At 43.0% G+C, this 27,775-nt stretch overlaps 1 protein-coding gene across 1 annotated transcript in view; it reads right to left on the bottom strand.

Annotated features, from left to right (window-relative positions):
- Positions 1-24,276, bottom strand: part of nid2a (nidogen 2a (osteonidogen)) — a 41,235-nt gene extending 16,959 nt beyond the window's left edge. Inside the window, exons 1-17 of the mRNA XM_084574574.1 lie at positions 24,038-24,276; positions 22,504-22,689; positions 22,181-22,297; positions 14,732-14,833; positions 14,497-14,636; positions 14,280-14,412; positions 13,886-14,194; positions 13,324-13,435; positions 11,611-11,650; positions 11,397-11,506; positions 11,181-11,314; positions 10,959-11,070; positions 10,386-10,586; positions 10,063-10,293; positions 2,199-2,342; positions 1,285-1,413; positions 206-331 (exon numbers count right to left, since the gene is read on the bottom strand). Of these exons, the coding sequence (XP_084430700.1) occupies positions 206-331; positions 1,285-1,413; positions 2,199-2,342; positions 10,063-10,293; positions 10,386-10,586; positions 10,959-11,070; positions 11,181-11,314; positions 11,397-11,506; positions 11,611-11,650; positions 13,324-13,435; positions 13,886-14,194; positions 14,280-14,412; positions 14,497-14,636; positions 14,732-14,833; positions 22,181-22,297; positions 22,504-22,689; positions 24,038-24,244 (2,533 nt within the window). The 5' untranslated portion in view covers positions 24,245-24,276. The remainder of the gene's footprint in view (positions 1-205; positions 332-1,284; positions 1,414-2,198; positions 2,343-10,062; positions 10,294-10,385; positions 10,587-10,958; positions 11,071-11,180; positions 11,315-11,396; positions 11,507-11,610; positions 11,651-13,323; positions 13,436-13,885; positions 14,195-14,279; positions 14,413-14,496; positions 14,637-14,731; positions 14,834-22,180; positions 22,298-22,503; positions 22,690-24,037) is intronic.
- Between the last annotated feature and the right edge of the window lie 3,499 nt (positions 24,277-27,775).

Here is a 27,775-nt window from a genome sequence, read left to right as displayed (position 1 = left end):
TACCTCCTTGCATTTGATTCATTAGCTCGTCGTGTACATGTAGCTTACATAGTCACATTCTTCTCCGAAAAAACTTAAACTAAGTGACATGTTTCTATGATTTATCACAGGACAAATTATCAGTACTACCCAGAATATTTAAGAAAAAGTGCAAAGGTGGAATGAGTCATATTGTAACTTGTGTAACTATCACAATTTTACCGACCTTCCTGCTGAGAACAGTAGAAACCGTCCCCGTAAAAGCCAGGCTGGCACTGACACCGGAAGGACCCCATGTCATTGATACATCTGGCGCTGACGTGACACGGAGAGGTGCTGCATTCATCTGTGTCTAAGAAAACACAGGCAGAGAAATGAACGAACAACCTCAAATGTAGAAAGGTGTGTTTCGTCCGTATTATTGGATCATTTCAGGCCCTGATGTATAGTATTACACTGAAGCGTCATTTGTCAATGAGGGAGGTAGGAGGGTTCAAAGGAAGTTCATAAAAAGTTCGCACTAATGGGTGAAGGAAGGGCTCACACACGGTCAGGACTTTGCTCCTCCACACATTCCAAAGCAGAAAACACATTGTGCCATTGCTCCATTTGTCTTTCCCTTCAACCCCCGTCCTGTCTAATCTCACCCTCTCTCTCTCTCTCTCACACATTTGTCATCTATCCTCCCCTCTCCCTGTGTTTCTAGCTTTTGCAGCTGTGCATTACTGCTGAAAAGTTATGCGTGCACTCGAACAAATAAGTACGTCCGCCGTCCAAATGTTCAGCTCGTTTTGGAACGTAGAGCAATGCACGCTCCGAAACACTTAGGGGATCAGTCAACAAAATACAAGATAAGAAGATGTAAATGGGAGACTGGAACAAAGTATAGGTCTGCAGATACATTTCTCACGTTAAATGTTTATATCTTTGTTGAGGTAGATGTTTGTCAGCTGAAAGACAAACCACTACACCAGGCTTGTCATTTTTTGGCATAATCAACAGGTGCTGAAACCATTTCATCAGACGCACGCACATATGGAGGTCAGGGAAACTTTGAGGAGATTCCTTTATTAATAAAGCAACTGTGATTACAACCAGTGTTCACGTCAACGTCTCAAAAATTACTGGAAAGATTTCTTGGTTTCCAGAGAAATGTGTGAACAATAATCGGACGGATTGCCATGAAATTTAGTCTGGGCCTTCTTGTTCCATTCAGGATGAAATGTAAACATCTGCTGATGTTCTACGGACGTGTGTGTCCTCCGATTATCCTTGTTTCCAGAAGGAGCCCCAGTTTCAACTCACCAACACAGGTACGTCCGTCGTAGCCATACTCAAAGCCGCTCTGGCACTGGCAGCGGTGGCTACCAGGCAGGTTGACACACTGAGCATGATCACCACATGTGCTTAAGCCCTCAGCACACTCATTTATGTCTGCGGTGAGAGAGAGAGAGAGAGAGAGGGAGAGGGAGAGAGAGGGGGAGAGACTGAGACAGTTTTCTATAAACTCAAAAGTCTGTAAACCAGGAATCCCCTGTCTAACAACATGTAGCATACCACACATGTGTATGTTAGAATAAAAGCTGTAATTAAGTGTCATTACTGGAGCTTTTAGTGCATACGTTGTGCACACGCTTGTTGGTGTTAGCAAAGCATGTACCCACACACCTGGATTCTTGTCTGCATTCTTAAAAGACGTTGCGGAGGAGACCACACTGAGATTATCTGACCTGAGAGAGACAGTGAGGCTCATGCATGGGAACTGAGGCTGAGCCTAGGGCTTTCCTAACGCTGTTAGCAGGAGAGAAAGACCTGCTGCTGGGTTAATGACAGGTCTTACACCGGCTTAAAATCCTGGAAATCCTTTATAGCTAGAGAGTTAACCTTGAGGAGAGATGAGAGGAAAGAGGAGACAAGAGACGGCTCCATCCATCCAGTCTGTACTTGACCCTTTACACTGGATGGACGGATGTTGATGAAACACAGACACGCCGCCTTGAACTGTCTCAAACTCTGCGTGTGTGTGTGCTCAACAGACAGAGGCACCATTAGACTAAGCAAAGTCGGAGGAGCACCGTTAAAGTACTCTGCAGTGTACATAAACTGTCACGATGCCGCACACTATATCCAGACAGAATACCTGCACAACACACCGTATGTGTGGTGTACATGCATGTCCATATAAAGCACTGAAAGCCGTGACAGGTGGCGAGGAATACCGTAACAGTTGCGTCCATCTCCTCTGTAGCCTGTAGCGCACTGGCACTGGAAGGCCTGGCCCTCGAGGGCGATGCACTGGGCTGTGGTGTCACAGTCGTGGGTCCCGGAGTAGCAAGGGTTGAGCGTGGCGTCTGGACGCTCGGCTGCGAATGAAAAGGAAAGAATGTTTAAGCTTCACCGCGCACGTGCATGATGTGTAGAATAGAAAAACAGACAATCATCCACCTTGATGTTAAGTTATATACTTAAATTATTAATTCTAACCATTGCTCTTTTGTAAAATCAGACTGTAACTAGAATTAAATAAATGTAGCGGCAACACTGGAACAATTTTGTGATGTAAAGCAGCCGTATAACATAGCATATAATATAAATAATGCAGTTAAGTCACAATAAAAGTCTTTACAAGCTTTTTAGTCATGTTTCTTTATTCTGAAATTGTCATGGTGTCTTGAACCGATGTGAAAAAGGAGATTTAATATCTTATTGAGACAGACAGACACACACACACGACTGTGCATACTCCTCAACGCACCAAATGTCCTGAACTGAGATTAATCGAGATCTGGATTGTTGACCAGTAAAAGTCAGATGATTAGAGCAATGATTACAGGACAACCTAATCCAGCACACATGTAAAAATCACTCCAGACAAGTTCCCATAAGACGGTTTCCTCTTAGAAAGCGACTCCCCTTCATGTTCTCAATATTCAACATGTGGATAAAGTTAGACGCACATGTACATGAGAGAGAGAGAGTGCGAGGGAAGGGGGGGGGGGGGGGGCGACAAACAGACGGAGGGATGAGTGAGCGGATGTGAGTGCGGGGTTTCCTCGTACCGCACGAGACAATTTCAAACGCAAACCTCAGACTAATTTCTAGAAAATCCCAAATTAAAACAAAAGAGGGAGAGAAAACAACGGGAACTCATTAGAAAGGAATGTAAAAATTGTACAAATATGGTTGGCATTAAGCGATGCGCCGCAGTGGAATATTCACATGCGTCTGCACCTTTCATGGATAACCTCTTTGTCACTTTGTCTAAATACACCACTGAAATATTATCCCAAATATGGCGTTTGTATTATGTTTAAACCGAGTTTCGGAGTCTGCACACGGTCATCATGTCTACACGTTGTCAGTTATTTAAGAAGAACGTCAAACCACCAACAGGATCATGACGGCTATATCTGTTTTTGATCATGTTTAAGCGCTGGGCTTTTTTTTCCTTTACCGTTACAGGCATCGTTCGCCATAAACAACAGCAGCACACCGACACGTAAATAAAATCACACACATGCAGCTTTGCTTTCATCCCCTGAGGCCGGAGAGCAATTTTGGCTCATTATCAGAAAGAGAGAGAGAGAGAGAGAGAGACTCTTCAAAGTCTGAATGTGGCCGGGAAGGAGGGGGGATGAGAGGGTGAGATACACATGGACTGGAGAGAAGACTGAGGGATAATGAGAGAGGGAGAGAGAGGACGAGTGGGAGAGAGGGGTGAGGAACGCACACACTAGACCCCATCAAAGTGATGACTGCAGTTTCCCACCTGTTCCTTTTTACAACACACACACACACACACACACTCAACATACGTCCACAAACAGACTGGGTTCACAGACGCACATCTGAAGGTGTACTGGATACTTTAAAATCAAATGACCCACCATTGAGCAACATAAAATTATCTTTTCCATCAACGCTGACTTTTACTGACACGTCGAGGAAGCCAGAAATTTAAGTCACCGTGGTGTTTAAAGTAATGAAAGCGGCATTTACGCAGGCGATCGGACTGAAAACTGTAAGGGACCCAGACGCTCCGCTCTGAGTAACATGTCCAGCTGTGTCAACGGGGACTCAAACCAGTTTCAGAAATAAGAGTACTACTCAGACTCGGCTGTGTTAATCTAGAGAGAAATCTGAGAAAATAATCCATGTGAAGACAGTGTGGTGACATCAGGGTTTACTTGAGTGAGGCTTGAAGGAAGGACCCTGGAGTTGTACTTACATTTTGTTAAGAAGTCACATTAAAATTAGTTTTTAATTGCATTTGTGTTCTAAAAACATTATTTATTGGTGTAATAGTAACACATCCACCTCCTGAGTGAAAAATTCAAGGTGAAAGTCCTGGCAAGAATGTTTTCCAGATCACACAAAGTATGAACGCAGGGCCTCAGCGTCAAGAGTATCAATACATGTGGACTGATTGCAGGTTTTAGTCAGCTGCTAGTTAGCTGTGTTGAACTTCTTTGAGTACATCAAACTCCGCCGTTGAACAGTTACTTTCAGTGAAATCACAGCAAAGAGACAAGGAAATGCATTTGGGACCAGATGCCTGGCGAGGTATATGTCAGGCTATGACGGATTAATCTAGCTTTTGTGAGAAACAACTGTTTGACTGATGTTTGATTTGCCTTCTCCTCTACATAGTTTGTGCCGGTGACTCACATTTCAGATCGATAGTGGAGATTGCGCCTGATCTGCAGTCCAGTACTACTTCTATTTCTGGGTTAGAATCTATTTCAAGGACTTTTATTGACGAGCCTTTCCTGGTTTTACCCGAGTTTTAACTGAGACTTTTTTTGTTTTTGTGTTCACTGTTAACTTTGTTTTAAGCGCCTGTCTTTAAACTTGCAGATTGTTTGGTTGCTGTGAACCAGAGCATTAGTAATATTATTATTATTAAGATGATTTAGAAGCCACAGATGAAAGATAATATCCAGCCTACATCAGACTAAGAACACTGTTCTGTCCACTACAAATATTTCTGCTTTGACCACAAGTTAAATTAAATTGAAGTGTTTTGAAACCAAAGAGTGAATTAAAGGCTGTAGTTTGACATCTAGACTATAGATATAATCAGAAATAATCAGTTTTTGTGTCAAAATAATCTGGATATTGAACTGAATCAGGAATTATGATGTGTTATGACTAGATCTCGTGTTTTTATTCAGGTGCCTTTCCTGCCTAAACATTTAAAGGGATTTACATACTCTACCGTACATGTGAATGCATTTGTTATGTACATGATTTGGTCCCTCATCGTCCGGAACACGACCGATGCCTGTGACCAAACAGTCACAGAACAGAATGTGGCCTTAGAACCTCTGAGAGTTCCAACAGAACACACCACTCCTTCGTTCCACAGCAGGTGAAATACACAGACACACGTCTCTCGTCGTCGTTTCCGATCCCACTTTCGACACTTGAGTTTTCCTCAACCTCGCCTATGGCACTCAGTGGCATGTCAGGTAAGTTGATAGTACGTAGGAAATCTCAAATTCTTAACAGCAGGCGAAGAAAACTCTTTAATGGTGGATATGAGTGTTTGTGATTTCTGAGGCTATGAAACAAGGATAAGATAATCCTCGCCTTTCACTCGTTGAAACAAACGTTTTATATTTTCTCATTTAAACAACACGTTTCTCGTCCTGTGCAGGCAACTTCCCGATCAAAGAGGGAACCCTACTGGCCTCCCGCTATGAGGTCCAGGCCTTTCTTGGCGAAGGCAGCTTTGGAAAGGTTGCCAAGTGTGTGGACACTTATACCAACACTACTTTGGCGATAAAAATCACCAAAGACCACCCCATCCTGGCTGAACAAGCACTGGAGGAGGTACAGCACAAAAGTGAAGCTGGAATATTCATGTAAGGTGAAAGCAAACTGTACAAATCGAATCTTTTGTCTCTACCACAGATTGAGATCTTGAAAGAACTGCAATGTCTCGATCCCGATGAGTGCAATATTGTCAGATGGGCAGGCTCATTCTCCCACCAAAGATTCATTTGTCTGAAGTTTGAGCTTCTGGACCTGAGCCTCCGTGATTACATGACAGAGAGACATTTCCAGGCTCTCGCGGTACAAGACACCCGCCCTCTTCTGGATCAGGTATTTTACTTTTTTAACTGTTCTCAGTATTATCAAGTAATTTTTTTTTTTTGCAAAAGTGAATGATTATCTGTGTGCACAGTTGTAACCGAACAAGAATGGTGTGATTTCAGCTGAACACAGCACTGCTGCACCTGGAGGCCCTTCAAATAATGCACGCGGATTTAAAGCCGGACAACATAATGATTGTGGATCGTCGGCAGCAGCCGTTCAGGGTCAAACTCATCGATTTCGGCTTGGCGTGCCGTGCATCCGACTTTGTTTCAGGCACAACCATGCAGACCCTGTGGTACAGGCAAGTACATCAACCGGAGAGACTAAAGCATGTGATAGAGATAGAGAATTTTCTGTGTGCGTAGCAGAAGAAGCTTAAATACTCAAGTGTGATATTGTTTTTTCCCCGTTTGTCCAGAGCACCAGAGGTCCTGCTTGGCGCTGACATTTACGAGCCAATCGACATGTGGTCACTTGGTGTCGTCGCAGCAGAACTGGCTCTGGGCTACCCGCTTTTTTCTGGCCTTCACGAATACGATGTGGTGAGTTATCTACTCTACGGAAGTTAGATTTCGTCTTTTTCGTCTTTGCACTTTTGAAATATATTGTAATGCAACGGTTCATGTGTTTCCAGTTGAGGTACATAATGGAGACCGTGGGTCAGCCACCAGCCTATGAACTGGACAACAGTCAGAACGCCTCCCAGTTCTTTCGCTGCCACGGCACATTAAATGGGAAGGTCTGGAGAATGAAGGTATCCATCTATCCATCTATCCATCTATCCTTCTTTCTATCTATCTAGATACATTATCTAACTTAAAGGCTTTCTCTTTAAAGACTCCAGAAGAGTATGCTGCAGAAACTGGTCACGTGTACAGAGACACCAGATATTACCATTTCCAGTCTCTTGATGCCGTGGCAGAGGTTGGTATTCTTTCTGAATCAGGCAACTTTATTACCAGTATATACTGCATTCCACTGACATTAATTTCCTTTTGTTCCAGATGCTGTGTTTTAAAAACAAATCAGAGAGCAGGGCGGATGTGTTGCACTTCGTGGACCTCTTAAAACGCATGCTGGAGACGGACCAGTATGCTCGTATAATGCCTCTGAAAGTGCTTGAGCATCCGTTCTTCACCGTGGAGCAGCAACCAGACAGTGACCAAGATACAGACCCTAACAACCTGCCTGTCGTCACTGAGCAGCCTTCGCCTCAGGATGACAGCACTGGATGCAAGACCACAGTTACTGTCGAGGAAATATCCTTTACTCATGCAGAAAATGGAAAGCCAGAGGATGAGGATGAGGAGGAGGCAGCACACTCCCGGCTCGGTTAGTTGCATCCGTGTGACACGTCTGACATCTGCTTGCGTTTGCAGTTTTGATCGAGCTCGCATCACGTTTCTTTTTTGGTTTTCAGAAGCAGCGCCACGGGCCAGCAGCAAGACCCTAACACGCCTCAAGAACTTTTTTCTGAGGCTCATATGCGGCCAGGAAATGCCATGAATTGTTTTGCTTTTTTTTCTCCATTTATCATTAAAACTTAACTCACTGCAAAATGCGTTCATGATGTTCGGGGATTTTATAATCTATAATGGTCTGTATGTGATGTTAGACATGGATGAGAAGTATAGAAAACAACAACAGAACAGCATCAAACCACTGATGAGGACCACATGACATTCAAATACCGCTTCGTTTCCAGTGAATATTATTTCTAAGTGGAATCAGATTTTGATCCTGAAGTTTCTTTACGCAGCTGACAATTTACAAATGTACTGTGAGTATAACACAATGTGGGACAAGGTGGACAACAGACAGGGGCAATGGCATGATGGGACGTTTAACTGTACGTGCCTCACACCAATGTAATATATAAAATGTATATAATATTATATTATTATTGAGAAGAGTAAAGGCTATCCACTTTCTATTCGATCAGTTCATTCACTTAAGTTCTTCTACGATATCTAATTCTCATGACATCACTGGGCAGCTATTCTGCCCGACAACCCCCCCACTAGAAAATCTGTCATTGGCTCGGATATTATTTCCCAGAAAGCGCACACACACACACACATATGGGCCTCTATCTCACTGATACACACACACACCACTTAACCCATGTTTACAAAACCCCTGATCCCTGAAAGCTCTTCCAGCTGTGCCCCGGGTATATCATTGTGTGTGAGCATGTGCATGTGTGAGATGTGTCATCATAACCTTCTTAATCAGCGTGTTGACGTTTAAATGACAGAAACTTGGTCTGCGTCCAAAAAACTGGGGTTGAAAATACCGGTCTCCCTGTCTCAAACTCTTTCTTTTCCTCTTCATCTTTCCAGGTCTCCCGTCTGCGTCTGTCCCTATCTGTTTTTCATCAGACGGAGTGGGTAAAGAAAGCATGACCGCTGTGTGTTGAGAGAAAAAGAACATGACATGCGTCCGGTGCTGTATTTCTATGAACACTTAAACCCTCTTTTGCTCCGGTATCCAGACGAGTGTAGACGACGTATATAAAAGGATATAAAAATGAAACCATGAAGGGGAGGGGGACACAGAAATGTGAGAAGCCTTGTATCTAATTAAACTTTAATTAAAAAAGCTTTTTCCCTGAAGCTCAACTAGACATTAACTGGGGTACACGAGAAACCTGATTGTTCTGATGTACCATTCACTTGGGTGCAATAAAGATTTAACAACCTTGAAAACATAAAGAGAAAAGAGAAGATACGTCCAGTATGCCTGTCAACCGCACACACACACACACTCTCTCCAATACAAATACACTCACCTGCCAGTTCATTAGATACGCGAGTGAACATCAGTCTACTAAATGTCAGCTTCAAGAAGGTTCTGGGATTTAGCTTTGGTCTGAAATGACTTTTTCCTCGTGAAACTTTTATATAAGTACGACGTTTAATGCGACCCGACTGCAAATACAGTAGTGTGTAAAAACGAAACCGAACCAAAACGGTCTGGTTGAAACATAAAGTTTTATGGTTTGGCTTTGTGTGTTTGGGAAAAAACACAACTCAGGAGTGAAGTGGACAATTTCTCCTCACACTCTGAGATTTAGTCATTCTTTTTCCTCCTAAAATCTCATTAAACGTCACTGGCTTCTGTTCAGATTTAACAGTACGACCAGCTTACTTTATAAAACAATGTCAACACTTGTCTAGATTCAAGTCATAAATGCCAACTATCCGCATGAACAAACTAGTCAAGTATTTATAAAGTTAGGTGTGACGCAAACTGTGGTTCTAGTTATCCTTAAAGAGCTCTAGTGTGTCTGCGGCCTATCGTAGACAATGAACCACAAATCAGCAGCGGTAATGCAAACATTTTAACATCGCTATGGTTTGACCGTACAATTATCACATCCTCAGACAGCACCGTACAGTATGTGCTCAAACCTGAGCCCTGTCCAACTTGGCTGAGGTTTCTGTGGTTGGCACTGCAACAATTACTAGGTGGTCTGGTAGCTAGATGGATGGAGCTCAGGAGGAGAAAACCCCACGCGCTCGCTTAAAGTGTGACAGGGACGGTCTGGAATAGATTTAGGCAGTCAGTCAGACACACTCTTCTCGATGTAATGGGTCCACGTTTTGTTGAAGGCGAGACATCATCCGATTAACGCGGTCCCCTGGTGGATATTACTCACTGGCTGTCATATTATCAAACCATCCAAAGCCATATATTATGCTTGTTTTACTTCAGATCTGAGGCGAGGTTTTGATCACAGATGTGCCTACAGTAATTCAGCGTTTCTCAATTTTCTTCTGAAGTGTGGTGAAAACTGTTTTGTAGCTCGTGTTCCTGTCTCTCGTAAATGATTTTTATGGCCCTGGATGAAAATCAAATTGCGACTCAGGGGCAATTAAGAATTAGTCTTTTTTTTTCTTTCATCACTGTTTTACCCATTCACTGGACTACTCAGACATTTGCAAGTGACGTATTGACCTAAGCTTCGGTTTGACTCACCTCCAACCTGGCTGATCTTGTTGGTGATGGCGTATCTCAGGATGCGCTCCTCCTTCACGTACATCACGAACACCCTCTCCATGCTTATCTGCAACGTCTCCGGGGCGGCGGCGCGGTTGTCGTGTCGACAGTCGCGGTAGGTGATGTTCTGCTTCAGCTGGAAGGAGTAGGACTCTGACCCTCGCTCGGCGGAAACGACGGAAAACTCCCTCACGGAGGTGGAAGTGGCAACTGCATAAAAAGACAGAAAGACATCTTAGGCGAAAGGGACATTAGGTGTTACACGTTGTCCTCTTGTGTCTTCTAATGGTTGTTATGGTTACCAGAGGGGTAGTACTGATAGATCTCCTTGAAGGGATCCATGGTGACTTCAGCTCCAGGTGGTAGGAAGGGCACGCTGCCGCTGACTACAGTGTCCACTGTGAGGTGGTTGTGGTCGTCAAGGCCGCGGCCCGTCTGGGTGATTGACAAGCGCTCGTTGCCAGGGTAAAACAGCACATCTGCATGGCGAGTGAACTCGGCACCTGGTAAAACAAATGACCAACTAATCAGTCAAGTTTTTATTAGTCTGTTTATATATTATACAATAGCTGCATATCTGAAAAAAAAAAAAAAACTAGGATGTGTGTAATAGTTAGACACACACAAACACACACAGCTGTTTCCTCTTAGAGAGGGGAGGTGGAAGCCTGATATCACATCACGTCCCTGGAGACAACACAGCTGGCTGGGAGACCGAAAAACACACACACACATGGAAAAAGAAGGAGACACAGAATGTCCTTGCCGTAGAGGATTTCCCTCATCTCACTACAGATGTGTTCAAGAGTCGAGATGTCGAAGGAAGAAAAAAAATAAAAAAACACTGAGCGTGCACAGAGAAACAGACAGTTTACCTGTAACTTTGAATCCTGCTTGGCTGTTGGGCAGCTCCAGAGCAAACAGCCATCCAAAAAGCTCTCCTATCGGTGCAACTGGCATCAGAGCCCAGCCAATTGGTTCAGGTACCTGACCAACAAGCACAAAGTTTACAAAGGTCATGTGAACGGTGCAAGAGGTCTACTCTACTAATAAATATACAGTGTATACAATTAACAGATATACTGTCAGGCTTCTACCTCGCTGATGGCGGTGTACGCTCTCCCATCTCCCACCACGATGTAGGCGTGGAGATCAATGTTGTTTAACTCCACTGGAGTTGATCCCACCGTCACTGTTCCTTTCACCTTACCGCTGACACGCTGGGGAGCACCTGGAGAAGCAAAGAAGGGATCAGCAACTCAATTAATGATTAATAACGTCTCTGTCCTGTTGGGTAAGGGTCGAGCTCTAACCGTCAGGTAGGCAGTGGCGTCCATTTCCATAGAAGCCGGGCTGGCAGTGACAGCAGTAGCCTGTGGCGTAGTCAGAGCAGAATGCGTTCTGGGAGCACTGCTGCTGGAATCTAGAAGAAGAAGAAGAGGAAGAGAGAAAATACACGTTTATTACTTTCAAACTTTCATTGAGTCGCCGATCAAAGCAATTCACCACGACAAGAGTTTCACATACCTGGCGCATGTTTCTGTAGTTTCTGTCGTGTATTTAATCACTGAGAGAGAGAGAAAATAAAGAAAATAACACAAACAGTCTGATTAATATAAAACAAATGAGCATGTTCATGCACATATTTTCTTTCTGCCAGTTTTTTTTTTGCTAGAACAATTTGGAAGAAATATTTCTGAGAGAATATCAGATTAAATGGGGGAGGGGCAGTTAAAACTACTGCACAAACAGAAGGACGCACAGGAAAAAAAGTGGACAACACACAGGGACATATGTAGACACACATGTCAAAGCACCACTTGGAAAGAAACCAGCTGCTGCAGTTTTTGCCTGTAGCAGTTAACACAGACACAAACACATATCTCCATTTATGTGAGGACACCCACTGACACAATGCACTCTCGACTAAATGGCGAACCCAAAACCTAACTTCAACCAAATTATATGCCTAACTAACTATAAAACCAAGTCTTAACCCTCAAATCGTTGTTTGAGGATGTGAAGTGTACAGTCTCCCAAACACTGAGTGATTTATTATTCCTCGACACACAGGAAGTGATGCACTTAGCTCCTAATTTATGTGGAGTAAACAGGAAAAGAACTGCCGGCCAGACTAAATTTAAGATTCACACTGCGATGTATTTCCTTGAAAACATGTAAACTCCAAAGAGCTACGGCTTGAAGTTTGCTGTGAAAGCAAAGTTTTACCAAACGTCACATGTGATTAAGCTTTTTTGACAAAAAACATCACATGCAACTTGCGCAACTACCATGTCAGTGATTCACGACTATTCTGTTCCCGGCTTTGTATGTGTCACGTTTGCTAGTACTTAAAATGCAGCATTCTATCGTCCTACAGAGGCATTACACACACACACTCTTTCCCACACACACACACACACATACACACACGTTCAGGATGCTTTCACAAGAGACAAATCACTGTCAATGCCGTGGAGAACACATAGCGATAGCACAATGTTTTCTGTTCGACGCTGTAAAAATGTGCGGCCCAAAAGCAGGGAAAGGAAAATGATTCATTAAACACAAACCAACTTGTTGACAGATCTCTGAATCGGCTAGGAAAAATGTTCCAAACTGCGCTAAATTACTTAATAGGATGATTTTATTTATTTATTTTACACATGCAGACATTGTGATCCTTATGTAACTGGGCGGGCTGACTGAGAACACTTTCTTATTTATGGCAAAATCCTGTGGGAATAGTTGCAGGGAAGGGAGTGCTGAACTCACACACACACCTGGGAGCTGTCCGGCACAACGGCAGTATTGTACTGCCAGCTGCTGAGCAGCTCTGACGCAGAGGGTGAGGTAGGGTTACCCTCCTGTTTTCAGTGACCATCTTTTAATTAGTTTATTTTATTAATATTTATATATATATTCTGTAAAATAGCACTAGAATGAGTCATAAAAACCTATTTTCAGCCACAGAAGGAACATAAAAATGTCATGCAGCAGATGTATGACCCCCACAGAGCCCTGATCTCCACATCACGAAGTCAGTCTGGGAATGTAAAAAGAGACACAAAACACTGACAGACAGACAAAAATCCACAGAAGGATGTTGTGTAAGTGCATCTTGGAGAACTGGTGTTATTTCAAATGCAAAGCGTGATTTAATTTCCCCGTTTCCCTCTTTGTATGACGTTAGCTCATAAATAGAAACACACACACACACACATATTGTTTGTCTCTTACCTCCGGTGTCAAAATCAACATCATCTTCATCCACACTGACCACATGACCTCCGGGGGAATTTGGGGGTGGGTTTCTTTGAGGGGGGTAAACATCCACCACCTCCAGAGGAAGCTGCAGAGGGGAAACGCGCAACTTTGAATACTGTGTCTTTTTCCAGCATGCCATTCAGAGCCAAGCCCGTACCTTGCAACCTTCTCCAGATGCTACGAGCGCAGACATCTATCATCTGTGTCATAGCTGCTGCAGTTGCATTTTGTTGACTGCACGACTCCAAATCATTATTACAAAACTCTGTACTGACAGCACTGCCCTGTTTCTCATACTCCGTGTGATAAGTAATTCTTCCAGAAATTTTGAACGTATTGCCACAGAGTGTCGCTGCTCATACCATCAACCCCTGACACATTACACAACACTGGTCTCAGAGCTTGTGCAATATCTGTAGCATAGCTGTTTTCATTTGCTTTAAAAAGCATTATTGTTAAAAAGCATGATTCTCTCCTGCGGTAAAAAGGCATTAACGGTTGTCTTTGTCCAACTGAACTGCTTAAATCGTGTTACCTGTGGCTGCTCTTGCTCTGGGACCGGAGCGTACTGCCTCTCTGGCTCTGAACCATACCTAGGTTCAGAGGTCAGCGGCACGTCGTCGCTGCCGTACCCCACCTGAGGATCAGAGTCCTCCGACGGAGACGAACGAGGGTCGGGACTTCCAGGTTGAAGGGAATGCGAGTGGTCGCCACCAGAAGGGGCCGGCTGGAATTCAGGGTCCCCGCCCGTCAGAGGGTAATCATCTTCTTCCTCCTGGGTCTCGGGGTCAAAGGTGTTGTCTGGGTATTCTTCAAATTCTGCGTACTCAGGAGTGGTAGTGTCCTGGGAGCAAGCAGGGAACAGTCAGGGGGAAAAATGCGCTTGGTTTGTTGAGCTATTTCATGTAACTGCAAATAAAAATAATTACCAGGGAGTGGCCATATTCTCCATGGGGAGGAGTTGCAAGGACACCGCCAGTGGATGCAGGAACGATGTTTTCAAAGGAGTAACGGTTCCCAGTGTGGAAAAGCCAAACACCTGGAATTCCAGTATTACCGACCCTAGAAACATACAGTATATATTTGTTTCACATGGAAATCAACTACTTAGACTGCTGCCAACACAAGTTTTCTAGTTCAGCTTACTGGTAGAGGTTTTTAACACTTTGTTCATCACTGGTAACGCTGTAGTACGGTCCCTCAGTTCGAGAAAAGATCATATATGAAACTTCTCCTCTGCTGAAGCCGACTCTAGCAGGAAGCTCGATCTCAACGTTGTACGACTCCTAGAAGAAGACAAAAAGTACAAAAATATGAATGGGAATTTTCTTTAAACCAACAGGCTGTAACAGTAATAACCAAGTTCATATAACCAGCTTACCTTGGGCCGTGTCCCAAAGAAGTTCAGACCACCACGAGGGTAGAGGAAGAGAACGTACGAGTCGGTCTCATCGTAGCCAATCACTGCCTGGAAAGTATTGACCTGAAGACACAGAGGATTCCCAAATAAAATGCTGTAGCAGTTAGCAGATAAAACTGTGCAGTCATGGGACGCTGGAATAACAAAAGGCAGCCCTCATGTTGTAACAAAATCCTAGAGAGTTGGGGAAAAAAGTCTCGGTACTAGACTTGGACAAATGAGGCAAATGTTGCAGCTTCGTCACACAAACACGACACCACACCTTTGAGCGAAAACAGACTTTCTTATGAGATTAATCACATGTCACGGCCCTGATCGGTTTCCTTTGCTCTTTATGTCGTTTGGAGCAAATACGTGTTTGGAGCGTCCGTGTCATTTCCGAAGTGGGAACTTGAAAAATGAGACGAGTTCGTGAGAGTGTAGAAAGCGTGTGGCAGTAATAAGAAAAAGCTGACTTGGCTGTGATGGACTGCACATGGGTTTAGAAAAGAAGTAACAGCAGTACCCATTCATCAAACCGTGCTCTATTCTAATGCATCTGATCGGTCCAAATACCCAGATGTGGAAATGCTCCACCCGTTTTATCGAGGATGCATCAGGAAGTAACTTGCGTGGATTCGATATAGCCAGCTATCCCAGAATGCAAATATATTTAAATAAGTAAACATTAATGTAAGGTTCTCTTGCCTCTAGCATAATGTCTAATAATAATTTTAAGCCCTTGTGTCAAATAGAGATGAGGTCACCCACCTCCTGTGTACAGAGTCAGCTCAACCTGCGCCCTCAAATTATTCTAACACTCACTCCTCATGTTTAAACTTCACACCTCTCCTCACACCTCCCTCCCCTCTCCTCCTCCCTGTGTCTCTTCCCCTTCCTCTCTCATCTCTTGCACCGCTGGATTCCATGTTTAGACTTCTCACCTTTCACCCCCCACCCCCTGCCCGCCAACCGCGCCCCCTTTATACAACCACCATGACCGTTCCTTAATCTGGCTTTCCAAACATCTACTTTACGCAAATTAGGGTAAAATGAAATGAATTGAATCCGTGTGGAGGGATGAATGAGGAATCTTTGTCGACCAGAACGTCTCCTCTAACCGCTGCACCGTGAGGAACTTATCTCCTATGCGTATGGAGGCGGTCCAGCCCACTCTGCCTCCCAAAACCACAGTTAAAAAAGCAGATTTAGAGAATGAAGGGGAGACTGTGAGTGATCCCATGTTGTTTTCCTTTGGGACACAATCTGATTATCTGTGCGCACACACGCACACAAACCAAGACGTATACACACACCTCGTCTCCTCAACCCCCAGCCCAGATGTTGATTTCCACAGCTGTCTTCCTGTGAGTCTCAGCGTCTTTCATGATGATGTTACAGCGTCCAAACCAGACATTGTTACAGTGTGAGCCACGGGGTGCACACACAAACACAGATGTCCCTCCACCTATATTCATCTCATGTGAATGTATGTATATGTGTGTGTGTGTGTGTGTTCCTAATTGTTTACATCAACATCTTTAAACTATCTTGTTGTTTGTGGGCGGGGGGGACTTTGTAGCCTCTGGGTTCTTTGTAATTACTGAGGAGGGGGCCTTGTTTTTTTTTTTTTTTCTTTCTATGTCTTCAGGGAAGGAGGAGAAGACGCTGGAGAAACAGGAGGAGCTCTGCTTTTTCTTTGTCCTAATACCCCAACTAAAATGTCTGTACTCTTCCTTCTTCCTGGGAAGAGGAGGAGGAGGAGGAGCAGAGGGGTATGGGAGAGATAGAGGGATGAAAGGATGTGGGGGGTTGGCCAGAGTTGGGAGAGGGGCCATAGGTCTGGTTTACAATTAGGGAAAGATGGGGAGACAGAAAAGAGACATGTTTACGCTTCAACTGTAATGAAAAGTCAACAAAAGAAAATGTAAGTCGAGAAAAGAGTTGCATTAAAAATCACTCACTTGCCAGCTCTAATTCAAATTGGAATGCATTCATTTTCACTAGTGTACCTAATGAATTGGCCATTTAAGCTGCTTTAGGGAATCTATTTTTTACCAGCCTTAACATTACACGCAGAACTTTTGTATTTTAGTAATGTTGGTCTGTAAGTTTAATTTACACTGGACGGACTGGAACATTTACGTTCTGGGTCGATCCTATTATCAGTGTTTTAGGTTTGTATCGAAAGAAATCACAAGTAACGGGACGGGATGGCACGGTTTACGTTTGAACAGTACACACATCAACCTCACCTGTACCTACTAAGTAAGAATGGTTAATGTGTAGTAGAAACACTGAACATAGTCTCACATTCAGCAGATGCTAGCATTGCTCTAAACTCCTTGTAGGGTTGGATGACACTAATAATGCAACAGTGCTTTAATTGTTTGATCAATGAAAGGCAAAAAAAAAACAGGCCGGTATTCAAAATGTGCATTAAAAACTGCAATTAAGTGCAACTAACTTAACTTATTGACTTTCAGAGGTCCTGTGGGCAACTTTCAAGTTGTAAAAGCTAAGCTAAGCTAATTCAATACTGATTCCAGCTTCATATTTTACAACATATATTGTATATAAACGTTGAACTCTTCTCATCTAAGGTTCCGTGTCCTCCTCCCTGTCCCTCCTCTTTCTGTGTGGTCATTTGCTGCGTGTGTTTGTGTCTGTCTCGCTGGGTGTGTAAAAAGGTCCTGGTGTTCTTAAAGACTCACAGCTGGAAGACAACAAATTGCAGCCAACACACATCAAAGATCCCCCCCCTACCCCCCCACCCCTCGCCACACACACATACAACACCAAGCCTCCCTACAGGCATTCTGTCACACTTTTTTTTTTTTTTTTTTTAAACCGGTGTCCTCACACTCGTTACGCTGACCAGACACAGGCTCAGACGTTAATTGCCTCTGGGACCAACAAATGTTTGTTTTCAGGGTCATCCTGACTGTTCATCACTGGTCTGCTAAGACGGTCTGCTGCACAGCGAGGGGCTGGAGAGTCTGGAAATACCTAACAGCTTAAAAGAAAAGACTGAAGTATATTTAGATAACCGAGCAGAACGAGCCTGGTGCAGCCAGACTCAATTCCTTTCAGAGTCTGGTAGAACTCCATTTGGATTTCATTACGAGGCGTATTTCAACTGATACAGACAAATAAATACCTCTGCACGCAATAAGATCTTCCGACGTCTTGAAGTCCTCCAATGAATCAGACGCCATCTTATTGTAAACAAACACAACTCAACAGGCTCAGACGATGTGTGTGACTATGTTGTTGTTACGTTTCTGTCCATCACTGCGTAAAGCAGGCACAAACGCAAAAAAGCCTGCAAAGAATTTGTGGTAGAGGGACGTCGGGTTGGCTTCTAGGCTACAGACCAGCTCCTAAACACAGTTCATTTTATTTATTGGATATTACTGGATATTAAGTGTTATTTATTAAACTCATTTGTTTGAGCTGCTCTCTCCTTTTCCAGTGTATGCTAAGCTAAGGTTCTGGTTCGTATGCTTTGTATTTAGCACACAAAAGGCATCTTCCAATCCAAAAACACACATGCGCAATAAAAGCTAAGATTCTATTTACGTATTTATCCGAGTTTGGTCTTGTTTACTGTGTGTTTATTGATTAAGAGTCAGAAATGTAGCTCAGTCTACTCCACTCACACACTTGTTTTTGCGAGGCTTTCCATGGGATTTCAATAAATGACTCAACAAACGAGCTGTAAATGATGCTGTTCTGAATCATGCTACAGTCTAGTCTAGAACTGGAACCTAGTCTGGCGAGAGTGGACGATCCCCCGGGATGCGGGGTCAGGAAGAATGTACTACACTTGTTTGTTGGTAACTAGTGTTTTAGCCTGTCGCCGCTGCAACACAGCTGCAAACAGGCAGAGAGAGAGAGACAGACAGCAGCTGCAGTCCAGTTGCCAGCCTCACCAGAGCGCTACGAACGGAACTGCCTGCAGCGTGGGAACTGGCACACACACACACACACATACACACACCCACACACACAGCCTAGGCCCGTGGCCAGGAGCAGTCCAGTCATTGCTCCCCTGTTTCACTATTGTCATATGAAAACCCCTAGATATTTAGTTTTTCGTGTCTTTCCTGTATAACTTCAGTCGTGCTCCTTTGCTCCTCTAAAGCTGGAGGAAATTGTACAACTCGAGGGCTTATGAAAACCTTTTTGATCAAGTCGCGAGCACATGGCGGGTAAAACCATAACTGCTTTTCTTAGATCCTGAAAGGTTTATGAACGTGAACGTCTTTACCGCAGCTCCAAACTACAAGGCTATGACTGTACACTTGTAATTAGTAAAGTCCCCTTTTAAAGTCATTTATATTTGACGTTACTGAGGAGGACGTTCAACCGAAAGAACTCATTTGTGTCTTTTTGTCCGCTGATGAACAGAATCTGTCCCATGCAATAAGGACAGAATAACATGTTATGAAAGCTGAGGTTCAGTCAGTCTGCTTTGAACCGACCGGGACGAACATATTTCAGGGATACCCCCTGTGTCACTGCGAGGGGGCCCAGAAACAACAAACAGCACTAATGCTAACAACACTTCCTATTGTGCTACAGAGAGAAGACGTGCGCTGTTCAACCCAAGAGCCGCTCTTATTCCACATATAGATCTCAAGGGTGTGTGAAGGGTGAGGAAAGTTGAAACAAAGGGTTTACGATTCTGAGGCCAAATCTAATTCATACATCCAATAATCTGCAGTGACTGTGTCCAGAGGGACGTTGAGGAAGGACACAAGTCACCACAGACCAGAGGCTTTGTACAAATATATGGGAGAATTCATATTTGACCTCTACAATTCACTGCAGCTATGTCTAAATATGAAAGTAAAGCAGCTGATCTTCTTAGCGTAGCCATAATGACATCATCCGCTGGTTTGTGGACGACCGCTTTGAAAGCTTTGAGTTTTGGACGTGTCCCTCTTAGCTTTTCGGAGCCAACAGTGATCACATGTGGATGAGTTAGCTGGTGGAGCTGGAGAGGAGCACGCGGCAGCCATGCCCTAAACCACACCCTGCTTTGTAATCACCTTTCTTCTAAATGTCACAGTGTCTAGCAATCGCTGCAATAAGGTTACAAGGAAAAAGTTTACTGATGTAATAAATAACATTTTCTTTTCATTATTAGACTTAATTTTGCTCCTTGTTGGTCAACAGAACAAATGCAGGTTTGAGGAACTTGTGCATCTGCTTTACTTTTCCAACTCCACCCACGTCTTTTGTAAAGTCTCCTGTCATAGCCTGTTCCCTTAATGTCATGATGACTTTAGTGCTCATCTATCTTCTGGAGGAAATTGAGTCCCTGAACACTATTTTGACTTTTACAATTAAGTGCGTTCAGTGTTAATGATATTCAGGATATTGGAAGATAAAGAGCATCCGCCAACATGACAGGTGTCCTCATGTGAAGCAGGATTATCAGCGAGCTCAAAGTCTGGTCAACACTTTAAAACACTGAGGCCCAGTCTCTACTTAAATGACTCTGGTCATTAGCAAATTGAGCTACATGGTAGCTGATGTAACAGGGCGTGTGTGTTTTAGGTTTAAGGTGATGTAATTACTTCCCAATTATGATAATAGCATCTTTAAGTCTAATTTCATAGAAAACACTCGTCTGCTTACAGGAATTTGAACCTTCACTCTAATTTTCTCTCCTGTTATTTCTTCTCTTTTGCTCTTCTCATGTCCACATCTGACGCCCCCCCTAACACCACACAGTCTGCCCCCTCCCCCCAAAAAACGCCCCCACATCACCCCTAATACACACACCTCAGGTTAATCAGTTCACACACACATACCACTCTGCCCCCAACCCACCCCACCCCACCCAGCACCTCTGGCTAATCGCTTCAAAGGAAGATGCTATCAGTCCGCAGAAAGACCCGCTGGAGCAAATCACAGACGAGATCCAGACTGCTCCAATCTGACGAGCCACAGAGAGCTGCTTAAATAACAAAAGCAAGTCACCTTTTAGCATATGTAAACACAGTCTGCACTAAGACGTGACCACCAGCTGCGAGTCAGCATCTGGTCAATTTTCTTCAGCATCAGTTTTGACTCTCAGAGAAGATGCAATCAATGATTTGTCGATTTAAAAACATAATATAATAAAAACAGGGCTACAGTACGCAAGAGGCTTAATGCGGCATATCTCCGCCAGATTATTTTAAGACTTTTAATCAATCAGGAAGAGAGAAATACGCCTAAAAGAAACCAGACGTACGAGAGGAAAGAAAAGGAACAAACACAGATGAGAGGGAGGAGAAAGAGACTCAAAGAGAAAAGATCCCCTGGGGTTTTCTCTTAAATCTACCACTCCCTTCATCCCTCCATCCCTCACGCTACAAACCAGGAACAACAAAGCACTGTTTGTTTGATCGATAAGTTCAGTAGGTCCGGCTTTACTTGGAGTCTTTCCCAAAGTCTTCCTTAAACAAAGATTATAATGCCCCTCTGAGCAACTTTTTCAAATACAGTACACGTCTCTAATTTATGTAGTATATTCTTTGAAGTGTCTTTATTGATAGTGGCTCTAATAATACAGAAATCAAGATAAAACTAATACAACAGCGGTAATTACCTTCTGTGTTTCAAAAGGGCCTTTCCAGAAGTTTAAAAATAACCCCGTGCATGACGTCTAATGCAAGACGCTGTTGAGTTGTATTATGGGAAATGAAAGCTTCAGTGCTCAGGCTGCGATGCCTTCATATCTGGAAGTGACATGCTAAATTGCTGGAGTGACCCTTTAATTACTCAACTGATGGGTCCGTGCGAACGTGTGACATTTTATAGTCAATATATAACAAATGCTGAGACTTTTTTCCCCTGTAATTAGAGTCAAATTACAGATGTCCACGGAAGACAATTCCTAGAAACTCAACGCCTGAGTAAGGGAAAGTTTAACTGAGCTGTGGACGGAGAGATGTGAGGCCAGTGGACAGGTGCATGTTCAAAAAAAAATAAAAAATGCACAGTTATTCATCAGTAGAGGAACAACTGGAGGAGAGGAACAACTGGACGCACTTTCTGAAGGTACATCTTCCTGTTTAAGTCCCCTAAAACTGAACTCCAGTTCAAGCATGGTTATCCTCCAAGAAACTCCGAATGATCAGGATGAGGACATGTTTGTGTCTGCCTGTGTGTGAACTGGAGGAGAGGATAACGAGCTGGTACGGTGGGGGGGGGGGGGGGGGGGGCACTTTGATGACCCTTAAAGATGACCTTTGAACCTTTAAAAGGTTAAGAGGCAGATTAGGAGGGGACGGGGATAAATAACAACTACACCCACGCCCAGGTTGATTACAAGTGATACACAACCTCCAGGAATTTGGGATTGGGCGTCCCATAAAAACACATGAGAACTGTTTTACATGATGGTAAAATGACCCCCCCCAGCGATCTTACCTTGTTTGAAGGTCCAGTGGTTCGAGTTTGTTCTTCATAAGATGCAACGTTCTCCCATGTTGCCACTACAGCATGCGTCGGCGTGAACTTTGCATCTGGAAAGCCCCGATGTACTTCCTGGGTGAGCAGATGAATGAATGGGTGGATGTGGGGAAAGAAGCAGAGACAAAAAAAAAAGAAAAAGAAGGGCAACGGACTGAACTAATGGATGGGAAACTGAAAAGAGGAAAAATGCAGATTTCTAGTAAAGTAAGGTTCAAGAAGAATATCTGAGACTGTCACGGGTTTACAGTCACACAAGATTAGATGTAGACGTAACAGACCTGTGCCACTCTGTTGAGTACACTTGGTGTTTCGGTCACGCGGTAGTAAATCTGTCCTCGTCCTCCGCTGGTGTCAATGTCGGCGAGGAACGGGGCCACCACGGGGAAATCGGTGGGGAAGCCGTCGTCGACATATTGCTTTTCCATCGGCAAATCCTGGGCCGATATGATACCATTGGTGGCCACCTACGAGCAAGAAGATGGAGAAAGCTTTGGTACGAAATACCTGGAAGACCACTGCGAACCCAAGCAACCTCCTAATGAACCCATACCCCCTTATAAACCACTGGAACCCCCTCATGAATCCCAGGAACCACATAATGAACCCCTGCATTCCCCTATAAACCACCGGGACCCCTTTAAGGGTCCCATGCCCGGCCCCTGATTATGCTTTAGAAACACTCAAACCACACACAAACTCACTGACATTCCTCTTGATATATTATGATGGATGATAGAACATGACACCCTCTGACGGCCGGATATGTTGACTTGAACACAGTGGCTGCTTTATATCTGCATTTAGAACATATGTAATAATCACTTTTACCTTAAAGTTTCAGTCAGTTTTAGTATTGATGTGTAGAAATGATGATGGCGATGTGAGAATTACAAGTATTCAGGATGCAGAATGGCCAAGTTAAGAGTCACACATATTATATGTATTAGTTCTCTTTAATATTGCAGGTGGTAATGGTGGGTCTACTACAGGATAATTTTTGGGTCCTACTCTTATTTTAAACCTATAATAATAATAATAAAACACCTTCATTGATTTGTTGTATTTTGTGTTATTTATTTAAAAGAGTTTGTGACATAAATTAAGTGGTTTAAATTGGAGGAAAATGTACTTGTGAGTACTATTAGAGTAAAAGTTACTTAACACCACTTTGCAGCACTGCTACTTTTACACAAGGGACAATTCCGCGCAATGAATACTTTTACATTTAATACTTTCAAAACAGTTTATTTGAAACATTTCTGCAATAATACTTGGGTTCTGAGATTGAGTATCTTTCCAAAGCAGTACCGTTAATAATAATCTGGATACTTCTAACAGTTGTTATAATATTATTTATTTCCAGTAATTCCTTACTAATGAACCATGGCCTCTGGTGACATTTGCTGAGTGTCTGAAAATGGATCTTTGTTGCACATGTTTGTATTCACACATAGGAGAAATGTATTTTGGAAGAGCTATCTGTTGAAATCTTATGCAAACGCCACGGGAATCATATGGTGGTGCCTTCACTGAACTCGGCAAAAACAGGGAGAAAAGAAAAGCAAAATCTGCTAATGAACTGAATGCCCTCTCCAGTGTGTGTGTCCCGGTTTCGCCCATTCAAACGCGTTAACACATCGCTCCGTTCAGCGCAGGAGAGGAACAGCTCTGATCACACTGAACAGCTGCACACATCACCTGTTCAATGTGAAATGAAAACTTGACTGAAACACTTGAGGCACCCACAGTGAAGGATGGAGTACTGCGATCAATTAGGAGCGTGCAAAGTCATAGTAAAGATGTTGTACTTACATATAGCTGGGAGAAGTAGGAGCGGTAGAAGTAAAGGGGTTTGGGCAGAGACAGCACTTTGGACGTTTCATCGTCGCCCTCTGCCAGAATTAAATCCCCACTTAAAGTGCCGTAAGGAAACATATCATCCCTCTGGATGGCCGTAACCACGCACACGCTGCAGCTCCAGCACAGCAGACACGCAGCCAACATCGCGCCTCTCTCCATTGTAGAGCTGCGTGGACGAGCTCTGCGCTAAGAGAGGGAGCAGAGGGGGAGAGAGGTACAGCTGGACTCAGAGAGGAGAGCAGAAAGAAGGACGACTTATTCCTCCTCTCCGCCGAGCCCCTGATAGTCTGCAGGGAGGGAGGGAGGCAAGGAGGGAGGAGTCTGGGTCCGCTCTGATTGGTCAGGGGTCGTTTGAGTGACAGCAGGCCGGTGCTGGAGGTAACATCTGGCTCGAATTAAGAGAAAAGACAAATAGAGCATTTTTAATCCGGATGTAACTGTATCTGTTTCACAACACTGCAGGGGAAAAAAAAAAAAAAAAAGGGGGTGTCATTTTAACACGCTCACACAAAAATGCAAATAGCTGCAGCAAAATAAATAAATGTTAAGACAAAAGGTTCATTGTAGAGAACATAAAAAAAAACTGAATATCAAATTTAGGATCCAGATTAAAAAGAAACAAATAAAACATATCAGTTGTTAACAGTCTGAATTAAATATATATTTTAAGATCTTTTATTTGTTTATTTTTACTTTTAGTACTCATTTTATTCTCTTGATTAAAGTTTCACTATTTATACAACTGTAGGATTTAGTTTTAGCTTTATTTTTACTCGTGTAACTAAAGAGGGAACATGTTAACCAAGTGCGCCACCTGGTGTTTGAAGCAGCGTACTGCAGCGTGTAACGTGTCCTCCCACAGCTGATTCAGGATTTATCACATAATAGACTTAGATAAACTTTATTCATCCACAAGGGAAATTGCTTGGTCACAGTAGCTTAGTTGTACATAAAAAAACACTCTTAATAACACACAAGAACAGCTTAAAAAGTAAGAATCACGGAGCTGCTGTGACCTGCTGCCACTCTTCCAATAAAAGTAATTGCTCTTCCAAGGGTTCACACAGATTTAGTAAGAGTTGTGGACATAACAACTGAGCACTAGAACTAAACAGAAATTGCACTTCTTTTTATTAAGAAATGTCCAGTTGTAAAAACAAAGGGAAACATTTGGAGTTGTTGTTATTTATAGGTAAATACGCTATCGTGTTATTGGTCCGGCCCCCTTGACATCAAACTGGGCTGTATGTGGCCCCTGAACTAAAATGAGTTTGACACCCCTGATGTAGAGGAAGACCTGGAAAGAGATCAAATGAAATATAGACACAAGAGGCATGGCATCATTTATACAGAAGGGAGAAGACAGACAGGAGAGGATCGAGTCCCAAGTTGAGGCTTGCACTTACTCAAATGAACCAACAGGTGGAGGCAGAAGAAAAGGCTGAGATTATAAACCACACAGCATGAAAACAGACACTTTCAAACCTATTGTTCAATATCCCACAACAACACACCCTGGTGTTATCTGATCATGATGTTCACATTTACATGGTTAAAAAAAAAAACAATCTGCAATCTGATGTTTTCATCTCCAGTGGTGTGTTTTTCCACTATTCCAGTCTGTAATTACAGGATGCTGCATGTTTAGCTTCAGTACTGACATCTGATATATTCACCAAAATCAATGAGCCCATCAATAATTTAGACGAGGACCATTAGTGGACTGGAGCGCACACGTTTTCTGTCGACGGCAGCGGTAGACGCAGTATGTGCGTTTGAGAGACGGCAAGAGAATGAGCGAGACTAACAATACATAGATCATTTGTAAGCACTTTTACTGGTGCCAAGACCTGAACAAAGGCTATTTACCAGCACAGCTTACCATGGAATATGTGAATCAATAATTGAACTACATCTAAATAAAGAGCCCAGACAGACAGTAAGGATCCCTACTTAATAATCCATCAACTGGATTCATAGCAGTTCAAGCGGTCAAAAGCAGCAAAGCAAAAATATGAATTTTAGATCGTTCAGATTTTGTATTTGATAAGCTATTTCAAACATTTTGGGACGTTTATAATTAGTGCCCGAGAAACTAAAACGAAAGAAAACAGCGAGAGGTGAAGAAAGGAAAGAAAGGGGAAGTGGCAGAGAGAAAGGATTTGTTTTCAGTGCAGCCTCAGGACAAGATAAAAGAGACCCTCACCACGAGAGGAAACAAATCTAGAGCAAGGGTAGAGAAACTGACCTACAGAGGAAACGAGAGATAGAGAGAGAAGGAAATACAAAGTTAAAAACAGGTAAAGAGGCCTCAGAGGGCTGTGTAGGATTCCAGTGTCTGTTGATGCCGTCGAAACAATAAATTACCCTCATAACGTGGTCGTAGAATAAAAGCCTGCTCTGTATACAACGCTGTGTGATTTACATTACAAAAAAACAGAACTCGAAGAGCGAGGGATGACATTAAGGCGTAATGGAAAAAAGGTCACGATTCAGAACTCATTAATGGGCCTGAATAAGTGCACTTCACTTGCTCTCGTCATTTCAGGGCTTTCAGCATACATCACAGCTCATTTTAGGATCCTGTTTTCCATTTATCCTGTCCTTAAAGAAAGGGTGAAATAATGTCACACGAATCTCAGTTGAATACATTACAGAGCTCTTAAAAACAGATGACGCAGTTATGCCTTTATGATCGAACTTCCTGCAAAAACAATGAATGTAATTACTTGTTGATATATCCTCTATGTGCTTAGGGTCATGGAGGACGATGGGTTATATATATATAGGTTATATGCGATGCTACAAACGAAAAGACAAACATATTTACTCCGATGGGAAATTAAAGCATCAAATCCATGAGATTGCGAAAGCAAAACCCAAGAGAACATACAATTTCCCTGCATAAGGCACATGAAGGAAACCATATGCATATCAGTCACGCCGCAACCAAATACTTTGAATGTTTCAGAGTCACATACATGCCAGTAGAAAGCAGGGCGCAGAGGGCTGCACGATATTCCTAAAATATCACATTTCACAGTGGAAGCAGTCTTTTTTTCTGTTGTTATTTTAGGAGACATAATTCTTTATCTCAACTGATTATGCAGAGAAATATTTATTCAGTGGGTTCACCAGGGGTCTAAAGTTTTCATTTATTTTAATTTCTCAAGACACTGAGGTATGAATTTCCCTCAGGATAAATAAACTATATATCCATCTATCTATCCATCCAAGATTTGTATTTATGTAAAAATCTATGTGAAAATGTCACCCACCCCCACAAAAAAATCCTCAAACCTCTGAGTAGTCTGTAGTTAAACCTTCGTCTGAACTATTGTGTAAAATGAAGACAAAAACAAGCAAATAAAAAATTAAAGGAACAGTATGTAGGATTGTGGCCAAAACTGGTACTGCAATCACTTTCAAAATACTGTAGAACGGTGTATCCCCTCAGCCTCCCCCCTGACTCGAGGTTGCCAGCTGAGCTGCAGGATCCAGCAGGAACGTAGGCTGCTACAAGGAGCTTCCAATGGCAAGTGACGAGTCCTACACAGTAAGTTTTTTTTTTCTGTTAATAAAGTTTATGCCTCATGAGAGATGTTTTGCGAAGTAATTATGTATCGCAAAAATTTACTAATGGCGATTAGCTTAATATTTCGTAAAGATGTACTGTAATACCACATTTCA

The sequence above is a fragment of the Chelon labrosus genome, assembly GCF_963514085.1.
Source record: "Chelon labrosus genome assembly, chromosome: 24".
In the NCBI taxonomy this organism is placed as follows: Eukaryota; Metazoa; Chordata; class Actinopteri; order Mugiliformes; family Mugilidae; genus Chelon; species Chelon labrosus.
This window is presented reverse-complemented; position numbering and strand designations above follow the sequence as displayed.